Below are 16,490 nucleotides of genomic sequence, written 5' to 3'. Positions count from 1 at the left end.
GGACGCCGGCGCCTGCACATGCCGGTGCACCAAGCGCGGTGGCACTGGGAGTACAGGCAGCCCCTCCTCTACCCCGACGTGACGCTGCCGCACCATTGGCATTTGGATCCAAACCGGATCCCGGCGCCCGCGGTTCCGCGGACCCAGCAGGCGCACGACGACGAGGTGCGTCGGCGCCGCACGCTGCTCACACCGGAGCATCGTGGGCTGCCCGAGTACGCCGCCGACTCTCCTAACTGGGAGGCTTGGTTCGCCCTCGAACACGAGGAGCAACGTCGCTCGGGTGTCGACGTCGTTCCGCCGCCGTTCCCACCGCCGCCCCCGCAGGTAGAGCCGGAGAACATGGAGGCGGAGGCGGAGTACCAAGCCGCCCCCTAGGAGGCCCTGCAGCACGCGCTGGTGGCTAGCCGCATCGAGGAGGACACGCACTGGGATGGGCTGGAGCAAGCCCTTGCCCTGTCGGCGGCGGGGGACTCCGTCCTCACCCCGCTCTTCGTGCCGCCGCCTCCGCCGTCGCCGCCCGTACAGCCCAAGCCGGAGCCGTCGCGTAAGCGCTCCCCACCTCCACCCACTTGGCTGGAGGAGGTCTACTCGTGGACGGGCCAGTACCGCGAGTGGGTGAGCGCGCCTCCCGTCTACTTCGCCGCGACGCCGGAGGAAGAGGCGGCCCACCTCGAGCGATGGAAGGAGCACTGGCTCCGCCAGGAGCAGGGCGACGACGAGGAGCAGATGCGCTACGAGGCCATGCTCCAACGCGACGCGGAGGCGCTCCGGCTCAAGGAGGAGGAGGAGGAGCGCGCGCGGCTTGCCGCAATGCCGCCGCCCCAGCAGACGCCGGAGGAGGCTGCCCTGGCGGCGTACCAGGCGGCGTTCGGGTGGGCTGGCCCTGCTCCGGTCTTCATCGACCTCACCGACGACGCGACGTCGAGGGCAAGGGCAAGGGCAAGGCCGACGACGTCTAGGGCAGCGTGCGGGGCGGCAGCAGGCAGGCGCAGACTTTTTTAATGTTTTTATTTAATGTTTATTAGATGTAGATGGACTTTGGCCGGCGTTTGACTGGCCACTTTTATGTTTATTATGTTTATTTCGTGCAACTTGTTTTTTTTCCACACCGTCACATTTGGGTCAGCCTCCTCGTTGAACGGTCAAGCCGACCCATTTTAAAATGCGAACGCCGGCGTCTGCCGACTCAAACGGACAAAAAACGGATAAAGCGCGCGTCCGTTTGAATCGCCCCGTTGGAGTTGCTCTTATCATCACGTAACGATCCAGATAATTAACTACGCCATTGCTGGCGTGGAAGCACTGCCTGCGCAAGAGCTAGCATCGATCTAATCCACTTGCCAATAACTAGGCCAGGATTAAGTAGAGAAGTATCCCAATGTGTGTGGCCCATCAGGAGCCTTTAAGCACTTTATATGGCATAAGTCCGCTGATGAGTACTCCAAACGGGTGCGCAGCAATCCGAGGCCCAGTATACAAATCATTAGCGGTGGCAGGCTGGCAGCCAAGGATTATTCAATCTAATCCTGTGGGTTAAACAACGGGTGTTCATGTCATGCTGCTGTGATCCAACGCTAGCTAGCTGCTCATATGTCGTGACGCTGGCTAGATGGCTACGCGCCTAGGCGTGCGACACTTACTAAAACACCATGGCTTGATCACATACAGCAACGGCGTATATATCTAGTCCTCTGTACTGTAGAGTACAGTGGACGGTATCTATACGAATTCAAGATCGAGCTGATTAAAAACTAGTCCCGCCCTTTGAGAACATACGTCATCACTGTTGACGTATAATATGCTGCCTAGTCTATTCCATCAGATCGGTCTTTTGATTGTATTGGCTAAAGCATGCACTTCTACATGGTATCGGAGCCAAGAGGTCTCGAGTTCAAGATCCGGCTGGCGCAATTAAATTGCAGCCAACTTTCGGTCCACGTTTAGGCCTGAGGAAGCCACACGTGAGTGTTAACGTATAATATGCTGCCTAGTCTCTTTTATTAAATCGATCTTTTGGTTGCATTAGCTAGAACATGCACTTTTATAATCGCCATCAAAACCGTTGATCCTGTCAAAGGCCGGTGGATGCGGCAATGGCGGCACAAAGGTCGTGCCCTTTGAGAAGGCAGATGGAAAGTTATTATTTATCTATTTTCAATGTTGTTAAATTACTACGGTTGTACTGGTTGTACGGGGTAGCATGACACCGCCGAGTGGCACAAGTTGTTTCCCTCTAAGATGATTTCAGCATCCACATCTTAAACATAGCATGAATAAAGTCTTGGCCGGGTGCATAGCTGATGCAAAGGTCGAGAGGGCGACCCTTTATTTTTTCTTTGAAATGTTTAAGAAAGATATGCCAGTGCATCAAAGCAGATACAAATACTCCCTCCGATACAAATCAATTGACGCAATTTAGTATAACGAATGTACTAAAACTATACTAAAGTTGCCTCAATTACTTTGGGTCAGAGGGAGTACTTGATTTGAGATCCGAGTGTTTACCGAGTGAACTTTAACACCAAGTTTAACATAGTTGCCCATCTAAGTTAATACATACGACAACTGCACTATTAAGAAGGCGCTAAACTTTGTAAATGAAGGGCGAAAAGGGTAAAGAGTGCAACCCCTTTCGATCTCTGTCGGTGAGGAATCCTGGTATATGGGTTCTGACATGTAGATATGGTAGGGTTAGGTCCTCGGGTGCTAGAGCTTCGTTGTTGAGATGGTATCCCGGGCTCTGATCCACCTGGAGTTTCTCCGCCGGGACATAGTGGAGGTCAGGGTAGCTTTCTATCATCCCCTTAGGGCGGCAAGGTTAGGGTTTCCTGCCTTGCGTGCACAATGGCGAGATCTAGTGTCACGTGTCGCTCAAAGGTGTTGTGAACCGGATCGATTCATGGGTTTGGGGGCAGCGAATGCGGCTTCAATGCGCCGGTCCTTAGAGGCACGTGCTCGAAAACTTTTGGATATCATCAACAAAGTCAGGCCGACTCCGACATGGGAGTGACAAAATCGGTACGGTGGTAATGATTGTTTGATGATACAGGAACCCTGATGCATCTTTTGTGTTTGCATATGATCATTTGTACTATTGGCGAACCTTAATAACAGATCTAGAGCTTTACGCCAGAGAGAGGGGACATTTTTTCCCGAATCTATGCCGGGGCAGGGAGTCTAAACCGCTGAAATGAGTGTACCAAAAAATGCGTTAGTTTTGTAAAAAAAAGTACCTTATGCTTGCTAGAATAAGTTGCATCTCGTTTTCAAGAGAGTATCAAACGGTTTACAAAAAATAAAAGAGAGGAGAGTATCAAGCAACAAATGCATGCAGTATTGTATCGGGGAGACTAGAGATAAAGAGCAAAGAATGCATGACACTCTTCATGTATTCATATTTTAAGCCAATAAAATCCACCCTTTGTCCAGAACACATCATCACCATTAAAACCGTCGATCATGTCAAAGGCAATGGTGGCTGTTCGGTGGTTCGAGAACTTCGATGTAATTTTTGTTATGTTTGGAGTGCTTTGTATTATTGGCAAACCTTTATAATAGGTCTAGGATCTTCACGTCATCGAGAGGACATTTTTTCCGAATCCATGCCGAGGACGAGTAGCAGAGAGTGTAAACCGTTAAAAGAAGTGTACTTCCTCCATTTCTTTTTAGTCTGCATATAAAAATTTGTCCGAAGTCAAACTTCGTAGAGTTTGACCAACTATATAAGGAAAAAAATGACAACATTCACAATTTGAAATCAATATCTTCAGATGCATCATGAAATTAATTTTCACACTATATAACTTTTGTATTGTAAATGTTGCTATTATTTTAGATAAATTTGGTCAAACTTTATGTCGGTTGACTTCAAACAAATTTTATACGCAGAGTAAAAGAAACTGGTGGAGTACACAAAATGTCTTACTTTTTTACTCCCTCTGTTCCTAAATATAAGTGTTTTTAGAGAGAGCTTTACGCCAGAGAGAGGGGACATTTTTCCCCGAATCTATGCCGGGGCAGGGAGTCTAAACCGCTGAAATGAGTGTACCAAAAAATGCGTTAGTTTTGTAAAAAAAAGTACCTTATGCTTGCAAGAATAAGTTGCATCTCGTTTTCAAGAGAGTATCAAACGGTTTACAAAAAATAAAAGAGAGGAGAGTATCAAGCAACAAGTGCATGCAGTGTTGTATCGGGGAGACTAGAGATAAAGAACAAAGAATGCATGACACCCTTTATGTATTCATATTTTAAGCCAATAAAATTCACCATTTGTCCAAAACACATCATCACCATTAAAAACGTCGATCATGTCAAAGGCAATGGTGGCTGTTCGGTGGTTCAAGAACTTCCATGTAATCTTTGTTATGTTTGGAGTGCTTTCTATTATTGGCAAACCTTTATAACAGGTCTAAGATCTTCACGTCATCGAGAGGACATTTTTTTCCGAATCCATGCCGAGGACAAGTAGCAGAGAGTGTAAACCGTTAAAAGAAGTGTACTTCCTCTATTTCTTTTTAGTCTGCATATAAAAATTTGTCCGAAGTCAAACTTCGTAAAGTTTAACCAACTATATAAGGAAAAAAATGACAACATTCACAGTTTGAAATCAATATCTTCAGATGCATCATGAAATTAATTTTCACACTATATAACTTTTGTATTGTAAATGTTGCTATATTTTTTTAGATAAATTTGTTCAAACTTTATGTCGGTGACTTCAAACAAATTTTACACGCAGAGTAAAAAGAAACGGATGGAGTACACAAAATGACTTACTTTTTTACTCCCTCCGTTCCTAAATATAAGTATTTTTAGATATTTAAATAAGGACTACATACAGATGTATATAAACATATTTTAGAGTGTAGATTCACTCATTTTGCTCCATACGTAATCCGCATTGAAATCTCTAAAATGATTTATATTTAGAAAATATCAATATCCAATATGAAATTTATATCATTTTTTTGCGAAAAAAACTTTCAATCTACTCATCTTCAATCATGGTAGTACAACGAACATTAGAAATGATAAAAATTATATCAAGATCCGTAGAACACCTAACGACGATTACAAGCACTGAAGCGAGCCGAAGGCACGTCGCTGTCAACGCCCCTCCCTCGCCGGAGCCGGGCAAACGTTGTTGTAGTAGACAGTTGGGAAGTCGTCGTGATAAGGCCCCATAAGACCCATAAAAAGTATTTTTATATGTTATCCGTTAGGTATTGCAGATGTTGTTATTTTATTTTATAATCCTGGCCAAACGTTCAAATGGTTGGCTTGCACGGAAATCAATACACCTTTATATTCTGGAACAAAGGGAGTATATTATAAGGAAACAGAAATACCTTACGCTTGGATGACCAAGTTTTTGCATCGCGTTTGCAGGGGAGCTACGAGCAACGAATGTAGGCAGGTATGCGTAGTTGGTGACCGGCCGTATTGTATCGGGGAGAGTGGAGACAGCCATACAGGTGTCCCATTAGACTATTCACGTGACGATTTACCGTTTCAGCGCGGGGAGCGGGGGTCACAGATTTGTCTCGCTCGCTCGCACACGTTTACACGTCGGAGATCTTTTTCCTGCTTGGCTGGGGCTGGGGCTGGGGCTGGGGCTGGTTCGGTGTCCGTGTCGCTGACCGGCCGCGCTTTGCTGGCTGCGGGCGTAATAATTGAGGGGTAAACTACACTTCCATCACCGCAAATCCGCTCCCCTTTAAATAGACTAGTCGCACATCCTCTACCTCATCTCCCTCCCCCTCCTCCCCCCTTCCCCCTCTCTCTCTCACCTGCTTAGCTAGCTCCTCCGGCCCAACGGAAGCTAGCGATCGCCATAGCCTCCGCGACTGCCAGCACCCCCACTCGAACAGTTGAGTCCTTCTTCTTCTTCTTCTTCTTCTTCTTCCTGTACCTGCAGTTTGTATCAAGAAGCTTTCGCCGTCGAGATTAGGTGGAGAAGCTCGCGCTTACTCGCCGGACGGACGTCTCAGTTTGTTTCCGCGATCCTTCAAGGGCTCCCGTCCTACTGTACCCTTTTAATACTGGCGCGGCTGAGGCTAAATATCAGATCGGGTGATGCATTGCCCGCCTACGTACTAGCACCGTGGTGGTTTTCCGACGCCGACCCACAGAATAATTCTAGCAGTACCACTGCCTTTTCATTCACACAAGCCAAGCGAGGCGCCAAAAGCACGCCAATTGGGCCGCGCATTACGCCAAGTTGCACGCCCTTGTTCTGACGTCGATTGGCCCCCTTACGTGCTACGACCCCAGCTCGTTGCCGAGGGGATAAGTGTTTGCTTGCTTGCTCCCCTTCGTCCCTCCCACTGTTCGCTTACCACTTTGGTTCGGCCGTGGTGCGTGCAGAGAAGAAGCAGCAGCAGCAGAAGCAGAATTATCAGAGGCGCAAAGGCTTGCGTGCGGTCTGAAGGAACCCCGAAAAGGCCGAGAAGAAAACAAGATAAAAGGTGCGATCTCTTTTTATATACAACCTTTGCTCGGTCGAATCCTCTCCAATCGCATCGCTCGTTTATTGCAAGCCAAGAATTTCATTTCTTTTCCCTTTTCCCCTCCTGTCGGGAAAATTCGGTAGCAAAGTTGCTTCGATTTGCCTTTCGGATCGCCTCCTCGACCTCTTGTGATGATGGTGTCGTGATTCTTGCAGGTGGTAGAGTGGACTTGTCGACGCGTCCATGGGTTGCGGCTTGTCGACGCCGGACAGCGATGGCGGCGGCGGCGGCGCGCGGAGGAAACAGGGCAGCGTCGGCGACGTCGTCGTCTTCCTCCCGGGGCTCCGGGCGCCCATGGGCGTGGACTTGTCCCAGGCGCTCGCGGGGCGCCTGGACAAGGGCGCCGTGGAGAGGCTGTCGGCCCTGAGAGCGCGCGTCGTCGACATGGCAATGCAAGAATCGGCGGTGGCGCTCAAGCCCAGGCGGAAGGCCGCCGCACGGCACGGTGCGTGGAGTGTCTGACTGAATTCTTTGGTGGTCTTTGCCCTGAATTGCTGGCTGGTTTTGCGTGGCAGATGTTGACCTCTGAACTGACACTGGGGTTGGAATTTTCTCTCTCTCTTGCTGCTTTGTGCAGGATCTAGCACTGCTAACCTCCTGCAGGCGCTGGAGGACTACTTGCCACTTCTGCTAGGATTGGTGAAAGAAGGTGAGTGGCTGCTGAAATTTCGATCTTCTTCTTTTCATTGATTTTTCTCATTTCATTGATTGATGCTGTGAAATGTTGCAGGTAGTGAGTTGAGGCACAGCGTGCAGTTTGTGTGGACTAACCAAGAGGACAAGGCCGAGGTATGTGCCTGTCAGTGCTAACTGAATCGTGCCTGGTTTTCACCAAAATTTACCTTTCAGAGTTTCAGTGCTTGTATAGCTCTTAACATGGATGGGATTTTCGGTTGCAGGAGACGGCCATGGCGGATGCATGGTACGAGGTGCTGTCCGTGCTGCATTTGATGGCCATGGTCTGCTTGCTGCAGGCCAACTCCCTGCTCCTGCCAAGGGCTTACGGCGATGGTTACGGGCCACGGGTCTCTGAAGGTAGCGTCGCTGTAAACTGAACTGCATCTGAAGTCATCGCCCAGCAAGTTTATGCATTGAGAATTGGAGAATGTTCATCGCCTGAAGTTCATTTAAGTTTTTCTGTCCATGATACCGATAACTGATGAGGCATCGTTTCTTGATAATGTATACAGAGAGCAGACGTGCCACCGTCGACGTTTTCTTGAAAGCATCTGGCTACTTGGACTGCGCGATTCGACAAGTGCTCCCACAGATACCATCAGAACTAAGGTTTGTACCCTTAAGCAGTTCATCAGATAACTGGTTATTTTCCACATTTTGAAAATGTAATTTTAAGATTTTGAAGTTGGAAACTTCTACTGAAACTCCTTTCCTATGGATGAATTTCAGGAGACAACTTCCAGTAGACCTGGCTGAAGGAAATCTCAAAGCTCTTAGCCTGCAAGCTCTGGGTCAGGTACTGTGTTCTGAACTCTAACATATTTTACCTGAATTTTGGTGGCCAACTCCCAAACATCCTACAACAATTCAAATGAGCTGCTGCGAAGAAGATCACCGATTTCTAGTTTGAGGAAGTTTGAAATGGTCCAATTGGACCGCCTAGACCTAGAGTGTGGTGTGTGCTCTATCACCCCTGAAGCAACATTTATATGCTTTGAACTTTTTTATAGCACCTGGTACTTTATTTCCAGTTATTTTGATGAATTGTGAAATGAAACCTAGTACCATTCCTAAATTAACTTCAGATACAGTAGTCATAACCTAGTACCCTTTTTCTCAGAAGAGTCATATTCCAACCTGTCTGTCCCATTTGATATTGTTTCATGGTGAATTGGTCATTAAACATTGGCAACCTTCATCTCCTACAGGGTGTTGACATGCAGCTTGGGCTGGCAATCGATAGCCCAAAGGCCACACTAGCTGTAAAAAGGCGCTTAGCTTGTGAGATGGTCAAATATTGGCATCAGGTTCAGGAGAGCATTCCAGATCTTCCTGTGTCTGACGGATGGGGAAAAAAGCATCTACTATTTGTCAAGTGGAAGTATGTCGAAGCAAAGGTGCGTGAAGTTAGTCAACCATCATAATACCTCCAATGTTAACCGTCTAATTTTCAAATCACAAATGTTCGTGCCGAGTTCAAATAGCTTCAGATGTCCTATGTTTCGCCTGCAATAGGGTACTAGTCTTACAACCATCTAAACTGATGTCACTGTATGTGCTCTTATCAGTCTGCAGCATACTACTTCCATGGTTTGATTCTTGACGAAGGAAACAGCGAGAAATCTCATGGAATGGCAATAGCAGCATTGGAAGCTTCGGAGGAATTTCTGAAAGAAAGCAAAAGGGCCTCTGAAGCCTTCCATGCAACTCCTCCAACATCTAGGTAAGACATTCGCTTCTAGTTTGCTACTTGGCGCACGCCAAGTGTAGTTTCTTAATATTTTCAAATTTTTTTACCCTTGGTGTGCGAAAGAAGAATGCAAAATGAAGACAGTACCTGTAACTTTGCAGGAGCCCCACTCCATTTGGAACAGCCAAGTATCTGTTTGACAAGATCCCGAAAGAGGCTTCAAGCAAGGTCCGGATCAACCAGGACCTGTATACTCCAGAAAGGTAATGAACTAATGATTAGCGGCAAAATAAGCTCACGCCAAAATTGCTCAAATTGTGAATCTGAAGGACTGACGGGTCATCTGTTTCGCGCACCTGCTTGCAGGGTCATTGGAGCACCACCCCCGTTGCCGGATTTCTCATTGGCACTAACACCTGAAGACTATGATCTTCCTCCATTAGACCCACTTTGGAACAAAGAAGATGGTCACCAGTAGTGTATATTCAGCCTTCAGCAAGAGTGTCTTCTGATGGGAAGGCTCTGGCACTACTGAGAAAGCAACGACCAGGATTCTGCCATGCGGAGGCCGAACACGGTGCAAAGGAAGTGTACAAAGATATGTTCCGACCGAAAATTTGACGTCGGCAAATTGGAAGCAAATTTTACAAAGGCCTGAAGATATCTGAAGAGCATTTTTACAGTTAAATCTTCTCTGACAATGGAAACACATTGTCAAAAGCTTTCCAACAATTCCTGTAAAAATTATATTTCCAATGAGCGTCATGGTTCCTTTTTCTTAGGATTTTCTGACCATGGCTTAGTTTTGTGGCCATTCTGAGCCTATTAATGTGGTAAATTTACCAAACATGATCCTGATTTTCATTCAATGCTTGAGACAGAAGCAGCCAGGACAAAATTTAAACTACTTCCAACACATACAGAAGCTCTGAACTGTTTCAGTTTTGAGACAGCAACCAAGGGGGTATCGGCCCATATATATTTTATCATTAGTCTACTCAACTAAAACTCCGCCTATGTTGTCTCAACATAGCCGGTCCCAAGCCCGGGTAAAGGAGGAGGGTTGTGATAGGCTTGGCGAGCCAACGTAAAAACTCAGCCACTCTTATGGAGATGAAACCCAAAAGATTTTCGTTGGGGCGTAACCCTCTCAGCGACGCGCCACATCGGAACCCGGGTGTGGTGGAAAATGGGCAAGGGCCGGGCCGTCACCCCCCAAGTGGCGCGCCGTATCTTGATCCGGATACGGCGGCAAGTGAGCGAGGATCGGGTCGTCGCATCCTTAGTGGCGCGCTACATCGGCGCCCGGATGTAGTGGAAAATGAGCAAGGGTCTTCGCATTTGACTCGACGAGTGCGAAGGGTAAGGAAGCTAGCCGAGCCTAGGAGGATTCGCTTAGGTAGCTGGAACGTAGGGTCTCTTACAGGGAAGCTTCGGGAGCTAGTTGATGCAGCAGTGAGGAGAGGTGTTGATATCCTTTGCGTCCAAGAAACCAAATGGAGAGGACAGAAGGCGAAGGAGGTGGAGGATACCGGCTTCAAGCTGTGGTACACGGGGACGGCTGCAAACAGAAATGGCGTAGGCATCTTGATCAACAAGAGCCTCAAGTATGGAGTGGTAGACGTCAGGAGACGTGGGGACCGGATTATCCTGGTCAAGCTGGTAGCTGAGGACTTGGTTCTCAATGTTATCAGCGCATATGCCCCGCAAGTAGGCCACAATGAGAACACCAAGAGGGAGTTCTGGGAAGGCTTGGAAGACATGGTTAGGAGTGTACCGATTGGTGAGAAGCTCTTCATAGGAGGAGACCTCAATGGCCACGTGGGTACATCTAACACAGGTTTTGAAGGGGCGCATGGGGGCTTTGGCTATGGCATCAGGAATCAATAAGGAGAAGATGTCTTAAGCTTTGCTCTAGCCTACAACATGATTGTAGCTAACACCCTCTTTAGAAAGAGAGAATCACATCTGGTGACTTTTAGTAGTGGCCAACACTCTAGCCAGATTGATTTCATCCTCTCGAGAAGAGAAGATAGGCGTGCGTGCCTAGACTGTAAGGTGATACCTGGGGAGAGTGTTGTACCCCAGCATAAGCTGGTGGTTGCTGACTTCCGCTTTCGGATTCGTGTCCAGCGGGATAAACGTGCCAAGGTCGCTAGAACGAAGTGGTGGAAGCTCAAGGGGGAGGTAGCTCAGGTGTTCAAGGAGAGGGTATTTAAGGAGGGCCCTTGGGAGGAAGGAGGGGATGCGGACAATGTGTGGATGAAGATGACGACTTGCATTCGTAAGGTGGCCTCGGAGGAGTTTGGAGTGTCCAGGGGAAGGAGAAGCGAAGATAAGGATACCTGGTGGTGGAATGATGATGTCCAGAAGGCGCTTAAAGAGAAGAAAGATTGCTTCAGACACCTATACCTGGATAGGAGTGCAGACAACATAGAGAAGTACAAGATGACGAAGAAGGCCGCAAAGCGAGCTGTTGATGAAGCAAGGGGTCGGGCATATGAGGACCTCTACCAACGCTTAGGCACGAAGGAAGGTGAAAGGGACATCTATAAGATGGCTAAGATCCGGGAGAGGGAGACGAGGGATATTGGCCAAGTCAAATGCATCAAGGACGGAGCAGGCCAACCCTTGGTGAAGGACGAAGAGATTAAGCATAGATGGCGGGAGTACTTCGACAAGCTGTTCAATGGGGAGAATGAGAGTTCTACCATTGAACTGAATGACTCCTTTGATGAGACCAGCATGCGTTTTGTGCGGCGCATCCAGGAGTCTGAGGTGAAGGAGGCTTTAAAAAGGATGAAAGGAGGCAAGGCGATGGGCCCTGATTGTATCCCCATTGAGGTGTGGAAAGGTCTCGGGGACATAGCGATAGTATGGCTAACCAAGCTTTTCAACCTCATTTTTCGGGCAAACAAGATGCCAGAAGAATGGAGACAGAGTATATTAGTACCAATCTTCAAGAACAAGGGAGATGTTCAGAGTTGTACTAATTACCGTGGAATTAAGCTGATGAGCCATACAATGAAGCTATGGGAGAGAGTCATTGAGCACCGCTTAAGAAGAATGACAAGCGTGACCAAAAATCAGTTTGGTTTCATGCCTGGGAGGTCGACCATGGAAGCCATTTTCTTGGTACGACAACTTATGGAGAGATATAGGGAGCATAAGAAGGACTTGCATATGGTGTTCATTGACTTGGAGAAGGCCTATGATAAGATACCGCGGAATGTCATGTGGTGGGCCTTGGAGAAACACAAAGTCCCAACAAAGTACATTACCCTCATCAAGGACATGTACAATAATGTTGTGACAAGTGTTCGAACAAGTGATGTCGACACCGATGACTTCCCGATTAAGATAGGACTGCATCAGGGGTCAGCTTTGAGCCCTTATCTTTTTGCATTGGTGATGGATGAGGTCACAAGGGGTATACAAGGAGATATCCCATGGTGTATGCTCTTTGCGGATGATGTGGTGCTAGTTGACGATAGTCGGACAGGGGTAAATAGGAAGTTAGAGTTATGGAGACAAACCTTGGAATCGAAAGGGTTTAGGCTTAGTAGAACTAAAACCGAGTACATGATGTGCGGTTTCAGTACTACTAGCTGTGAGGAGGAGGAGGTTAGCCTTGATGGCCAGGTGGTACCTCGCAAGGACACCTTTCGGTATTTGGGGTCAATGTTGCAGGAGGATGGGAGTATTGATGAAGATGTGAACCATCGAATCAAAGCCGGATGGATGAAGTGGCGCCAAGCTTCTGGCATTCTCTGTGATAAGAGAGTGCCACAAAAGCTAAAAGGCAAGTTCTACAGGACGGCGGTTCGACCCGCAATGTTGTATGGCGCGGAGTGTTGGCCGACTAAAAGGTGACATGTTCAACAGTTAGGTGTGGCGAAGATGCGTATGTTGAGATGGATGTGTGGCCACACGAGGAAGGATCGAGTCCGGAATGATGATATACGAGATAGAGTTGGGGTAGCACCAATTGAGGAGAAGCTTGTCCAACATCGTTTGAGATGGTTTGGGCATATTCAACGCAGGCCTCCAGAAGCTCCAGTGCATAGCGGACGGCTAAAGCGTGCGGAGAATGTCAAGAAAGGGCGGGGTCGACCGATTTTGACATAGGAGGAGTCCGTTAAGAGAGACCTGAAGGATTGGAGTATCGACAAAAAGCTAGCTATGGACAGGGGTGCGTGGAAGCTTGCTATCCATGTGCCAGAGCCATGAGTTGGTTGCGAGATCTTATGGGTTTCACCTCTAGCCTACCCCAACTTGCTTGGGACTAAAGGCTTTGTTGTTGTTGTAGTCTACTCAACTAACTGACTGGGAACACATTACAAGCCCTGAAAAAACAATACCTCATAGCTATCAGCTATAAGATCCATCACATATAGTATGTGCTTGGAGTTATAAATATTTAAAACTTGGGTGATCAACTTGCATGTACAATACAATGGATTAACAAAGCTATCCAAATCGACCGGCCATCTTCCAAATTCTGTACTACCATAAACACTTCATGACATATTTTATGAGGATCATCGAGCAAAGTACACTCAAACAACAGGCTGCGTTGCGAACTATCGAAGGCCCTTTTATTTGCTCACTGCTGCCAAAATTAACCTTTCACCATTCTCCTTAGCCACTAACATTTTCCATATAAAAATACTTAATATCTCTTCAACACGAGCAACAAAACCAATAGCGGACCTTCAATTCTGTTTGTTATAAACATTTACATTAGTAACCAAAATTCTATCCTGGAGCACGCAACTCCAACGAAGTCTGGATGAGATGAACAAGGCACCACGTAGTTACCTCTTCTCTGGTTGTTCAGCAGATGCATATAATCAAGGTGTTTGAATTTCATAAATGGCTTCTCTGCGTTCCATCTACAAGAGCTGATCTACCGCTAAATAGTAGGACCCAACAAGTACAAAAGATGCGATTCCACTGCGTGCCATCCGTAGCCCAATGCCACGAAATAGAACATTCCTGTCAGCAGGTGACGTTCCTGTCATTCTCTCTATCCACATTCCTGGTGCTCTCCATTTAAGAAACCTCCTCTCCATTGCTATATACTGAAAAACAGTTGCAAGAACAAATAATGTGCATTTGCAAACAGGGTAGAATGTGGTTCCAAGTTTGAAAGCAGTCAAGTATAAACTTACCTTAGGTATCACAGTGCACTGTGAACGACTTTTGGCAGTATCAAACGTATGTGAAGCAGCAGCTGCTACAACTCCAGAGAAGCCTGCAGCAAGACTAGAAGCTAAAGGGGGTACAGGACCTGCTTCTTCTAAATTCCTGAGATGAGCAAAGGGTTAGAATAGACCAATACTAACGAAAATCAATCATGACACTGTCCCTATCTTTACTTTGCAAATCAAATATACTAATATGACTCCATTACCTGGGTTCAGGGTTCATGTTAACAGACTGCCAAGTAAGCATCGCCGTATGTATGAATTGCCAACAAGAAAAGAACATTCCACTAAAGACACAGTCTCGGGCTACCCCTGGCCTAAGTCCTCTCCATAAAGCACCCCATCCTTCAAGTGCTATCACTCTCGAAGGCACCTGAACATCAGAGGGTAACGGGGGCTTCCCAGAGCCAGTCAGCATCCATGGGTGCTGTTTCAGGGCACCCATCATGTCAGGATGCTTGGGGGAAAGATTGGACAACAGACTAACACTGCTATTCCATACTCTCATGTCAGGGACATGGCCAGGTAATAGCTTGGAAAGCAGTGGAAACGACTCCTGTATAACATTAGCAGGGTTCGTAGCTTTCATAGGTATGGCAGAACCAACTTGGGACCGAAGTTTGAGAAGTTCAAATGGTGTGCACACAAATGCCTCTACAGCACCAGCGGTTATGCCAGCCAACATTGCCTCAGAATAATTAACATGGTTGTCCTCCCTGCCATCTGCCAAGAGACAAACAAATCATATATCATTGCAAAGTTCTATACGTCGACCAGCATATGTCGCTGCAGATTACATTGTTAGTCAGAAGTTTCATGCTTAACTATTGGAAAACAGACAGTCGAATATAGTTTAGAATGTTAAGGCTATAGTCTTGTTGCACATAAGCAAAAGCTCCAATCACAACAGTTCTTCAGAGGTACCAATGTTAAATCATGCAAATTGTTTCTTTTACCTCAAAGGACTTTTGGTCAATCTGCAATTGGAGTATGATAACAGGGAAAACATATAGGAAATGGGAGGATATGCCAGAGAAGTCTAACCGACAACATGTCTAGTTTGCTCATGGGTGCTAAACTGCCAATAGAAGGTGCCAACAAGTTGATATCAAGCAGCCTACACTAAGCAAAGAATTGTGTCGCAAAAAAAAGTATGTACCTTTATAGAAGGCTGTTAAAAGCTCATAGGTCCCAAAACGTGCCCCCAAACCAGGCAGTTTACCTAATATTGACCACCCAATGCCACTGTAAAGACCTGAAATACATACAATTATTTAATAGGATATTTTTTGTGCAGAGCAAAGCAACATATGGGCATCAGAAATATGTTACTTTAGAATGCAGAGCAAAGTAATCCTCTCAACTCCAGTAGTTATTATTATGAGTACAATGATCCCCTTTGATACCATCATACATGAATTAGAAATCTCTAAAGTAAGTCAATCAGGTATGATAACATGAAGCAGGCACGGCAACAGAATGAAGTGAAATGTTTATGCAAGCCCAGGTATTTTATAAAGAAGCAATGAAGCAATTAAAAGCAAGCTTCTAGATCTACGTTTGGACGACAAAAAATTGTACAAGCTGAGTAATTTGACTAAATAATCCAAGCCTTTAGGCTCCTACTGGATATGCTCTTAATGTAGACAGTGCGTAGAACCACTATGGACAGTTGGACACAATCACAGTAAGATCTTATCTAATGTAGATTTATTATCTTTGTCAGGCTCACAAGCTATATGTATCATGATGGACTGTTACTAATAGCTGGATGGCAATCTGAGAAGTCAGACACTACCAGTTCTAGCCTGTCAACTCAACAAGCAACATCGCAATCCTATCAACTCCACTAGTTATTATTATGCATTGGCATCAAAGGGGATCGAAGATTTAATCACTAATCACAGATCACGACAGAACCACCAAACGAAGGAAGATCTCTACTCGTCTAGTAGCAAGCAGGCAAGCAACCAAACACCTGCAGGGCCGGAGACGTGCATGAGCCGGTCCACCGCATGACGGATCCCCATCTTCTGCTTCTGCCCCGCCGCGCTCAACTGCACACGCGGAAACAAATCAGACCCTGACGAGAGAAGAGCAGCACCGCAAATGGGAGAATCTGAGAGAGGGGGGCGCTCGCCTGGAGGAGGCTCTTGACGGTGTCGAGGGGGTGGACGGCGACGGCGGAGGCGCTGATCGCCGCGGCTCCCGCGGCCGCGTGGCCGGCGAACACGTTGTCCCCGAACGGCTTGCCGCCGCCTCCGGCCATCGCGGCGGGCTGGAGGGGGGAATGGCGACGCGGAGGTTTAGGGGAGGCGCCGAGGCGTCGTGTCGTGGGCGACACACACACTGGAACGCCGCTGGCCACTCACGAAGGCCGGCCCGGCCCATGGAACGGAA

At 47.2% G+C, this 16,490-nt stretch overlaps 2 protein-coding genes across 3 annotated transcripts; one reads left to right on the top strand and one right to left on the bottom strand.

The window, feature by feature from the left end:
- Positions 1-5,747: 5,747 nt before the first annotated feature.
- LOC119355798 lies at positions 5,748-9,749 on the top strand. The gene is made up of 12 exons (XM_037622676.1): positions 5,748-5,872; positions 6,370-6,470; positions 6,668-6,957; positions 7,090-7,161; positions 7,243-7,301; positions 7,412-7,547; positions 7,703-7,799; positions 7,920-7,986; positions 8,399-8,587; positions 8,759-8,913; positions 9,042-9,143; positions 9,247-9,749. The coding sequence occupies exons 3-12, from the start codon at positions 6,696-6,698 to the stop codon at positions 9,356-9,358; spliced, it is 1,251 nt and encodes a 416-aa protein (XP_037478573.1). The 5' UTR covers positions 5,748-5,872; positions 6,370-6,470; positions 6,668-6,695; the 3' UTR covers positions 9,359-9,749.
- Positions 9,750-13,464: 3,715 nt separating this feature from the next.
- Positions 13,465-16,443, bottom strand: LOC119355795 (mitochondrial 2-oxoglutarate/malate carrier protein-like). 2 transcript variants are annotated; one of them, XR_005171689.1, is made up of 7 exons: positions 16,231-16,443; positions 16,069-16,147; positions 15,250-15,345; positions 14,297-14,813; positions 14,055-14,190; positions 13,702-13,964; positions 13,465-13,601 (listed from the first exon to the last, which is right to left on the bottom strand). XR_005171689.1 is itself a non-coding variant. In XM_037622674.1 (6 exons), exons 1-6 carry the CDS (start codon positions 16,357-16,359, stop codon positions 13,776-13,778), a joined length of 1,146 nt encoding a protein of 381 aa, XP_037478571.1. In that variant the 5' UTR covers positions 16,360-16,443; the 3' UTR covers positions 13,465-13,775. The 2 variants fall into 2 exon arrangements, 1 of the variants encoding a protein (XP_037478571.1); XM_037622674.1 differs by having other exon boundaries at positions 13,465-13,964.
- Between the last annotated feature and the right edge of the window lie 47 nt (positions 16,444-16,490).

The sequence above is a fragment of the Triticum dicoccoides genome, chromosome 2A, assembly GCF_002162155.2.
Source record: "Triticum dicoccoides isolate Atlit2015 ecotype Zavitan chromosome 2A, WEW_v2.0, whole genome shotgun sequence".
Lineage (NCBI taxonomy): Eukaryota > Viridiplantae > Streptophyta > Magnoliopsida > Poales > Poaceae > Triticum > Triticum dicoccoides.
The sequence above is the reverse complement of the archived record's forward strand: the minus strand, read 5'-3'. Positions and strand labels throughout refer to the sequence as shown.

What these genes read in the sequence shown, in the direction of transcription:
- LOC119355798 (XM_037622676.1), top strand. Translation starts at nt 6,696, where the DNA reads ATGGGTTGCGGCTTGTCGACGCCGGACAGCGATGGCGGCGGCGGCGGC. An exon ending in CGGGCCACGGGTCTCTGAAG is followed by an intron (nt 7,548 to 7,702) that starts GTAGCGTCGCTG and finishes TAATGTATACAG; the next exon opens with AGAGCAGACGTGCCACCGTC. An exon ending in GACCTGTATACTCCAGAAAG is followed by an intron (nt 9,144 to 9,246) that starts GTAATGAACTAA and finishes ACCTGCTTGCAG; the next exon opens with GGTCATTGGAGCACCACCCC.
- LOC119355795 (XM_037622674.1), bottom strand. Translation starts at nt 16,359, where the DNA reads ATGGCCGGAGGCGGCGGCAAGCCGTTCGGGGACAACGTGTTCGCCGGC. An exon ending in GCACGTCTCCGGCCCTGCAG is followed by an intron (nt 15,346 to 16,068) that starts GTGTTTGGTTGC and finishes TATGTATTTCAG; the next exon opens with GTCTTTACAGTGGCATTGGG. An exon ending in AACATGAACCCTGAACCCAG is followed by an intron (nt 14,191 to 14,296) that starts GTAATGGAGTCA and finishes TGCTCATCTCAG; the next exon opens with GAATTTAGAAGAAGCAGGTC.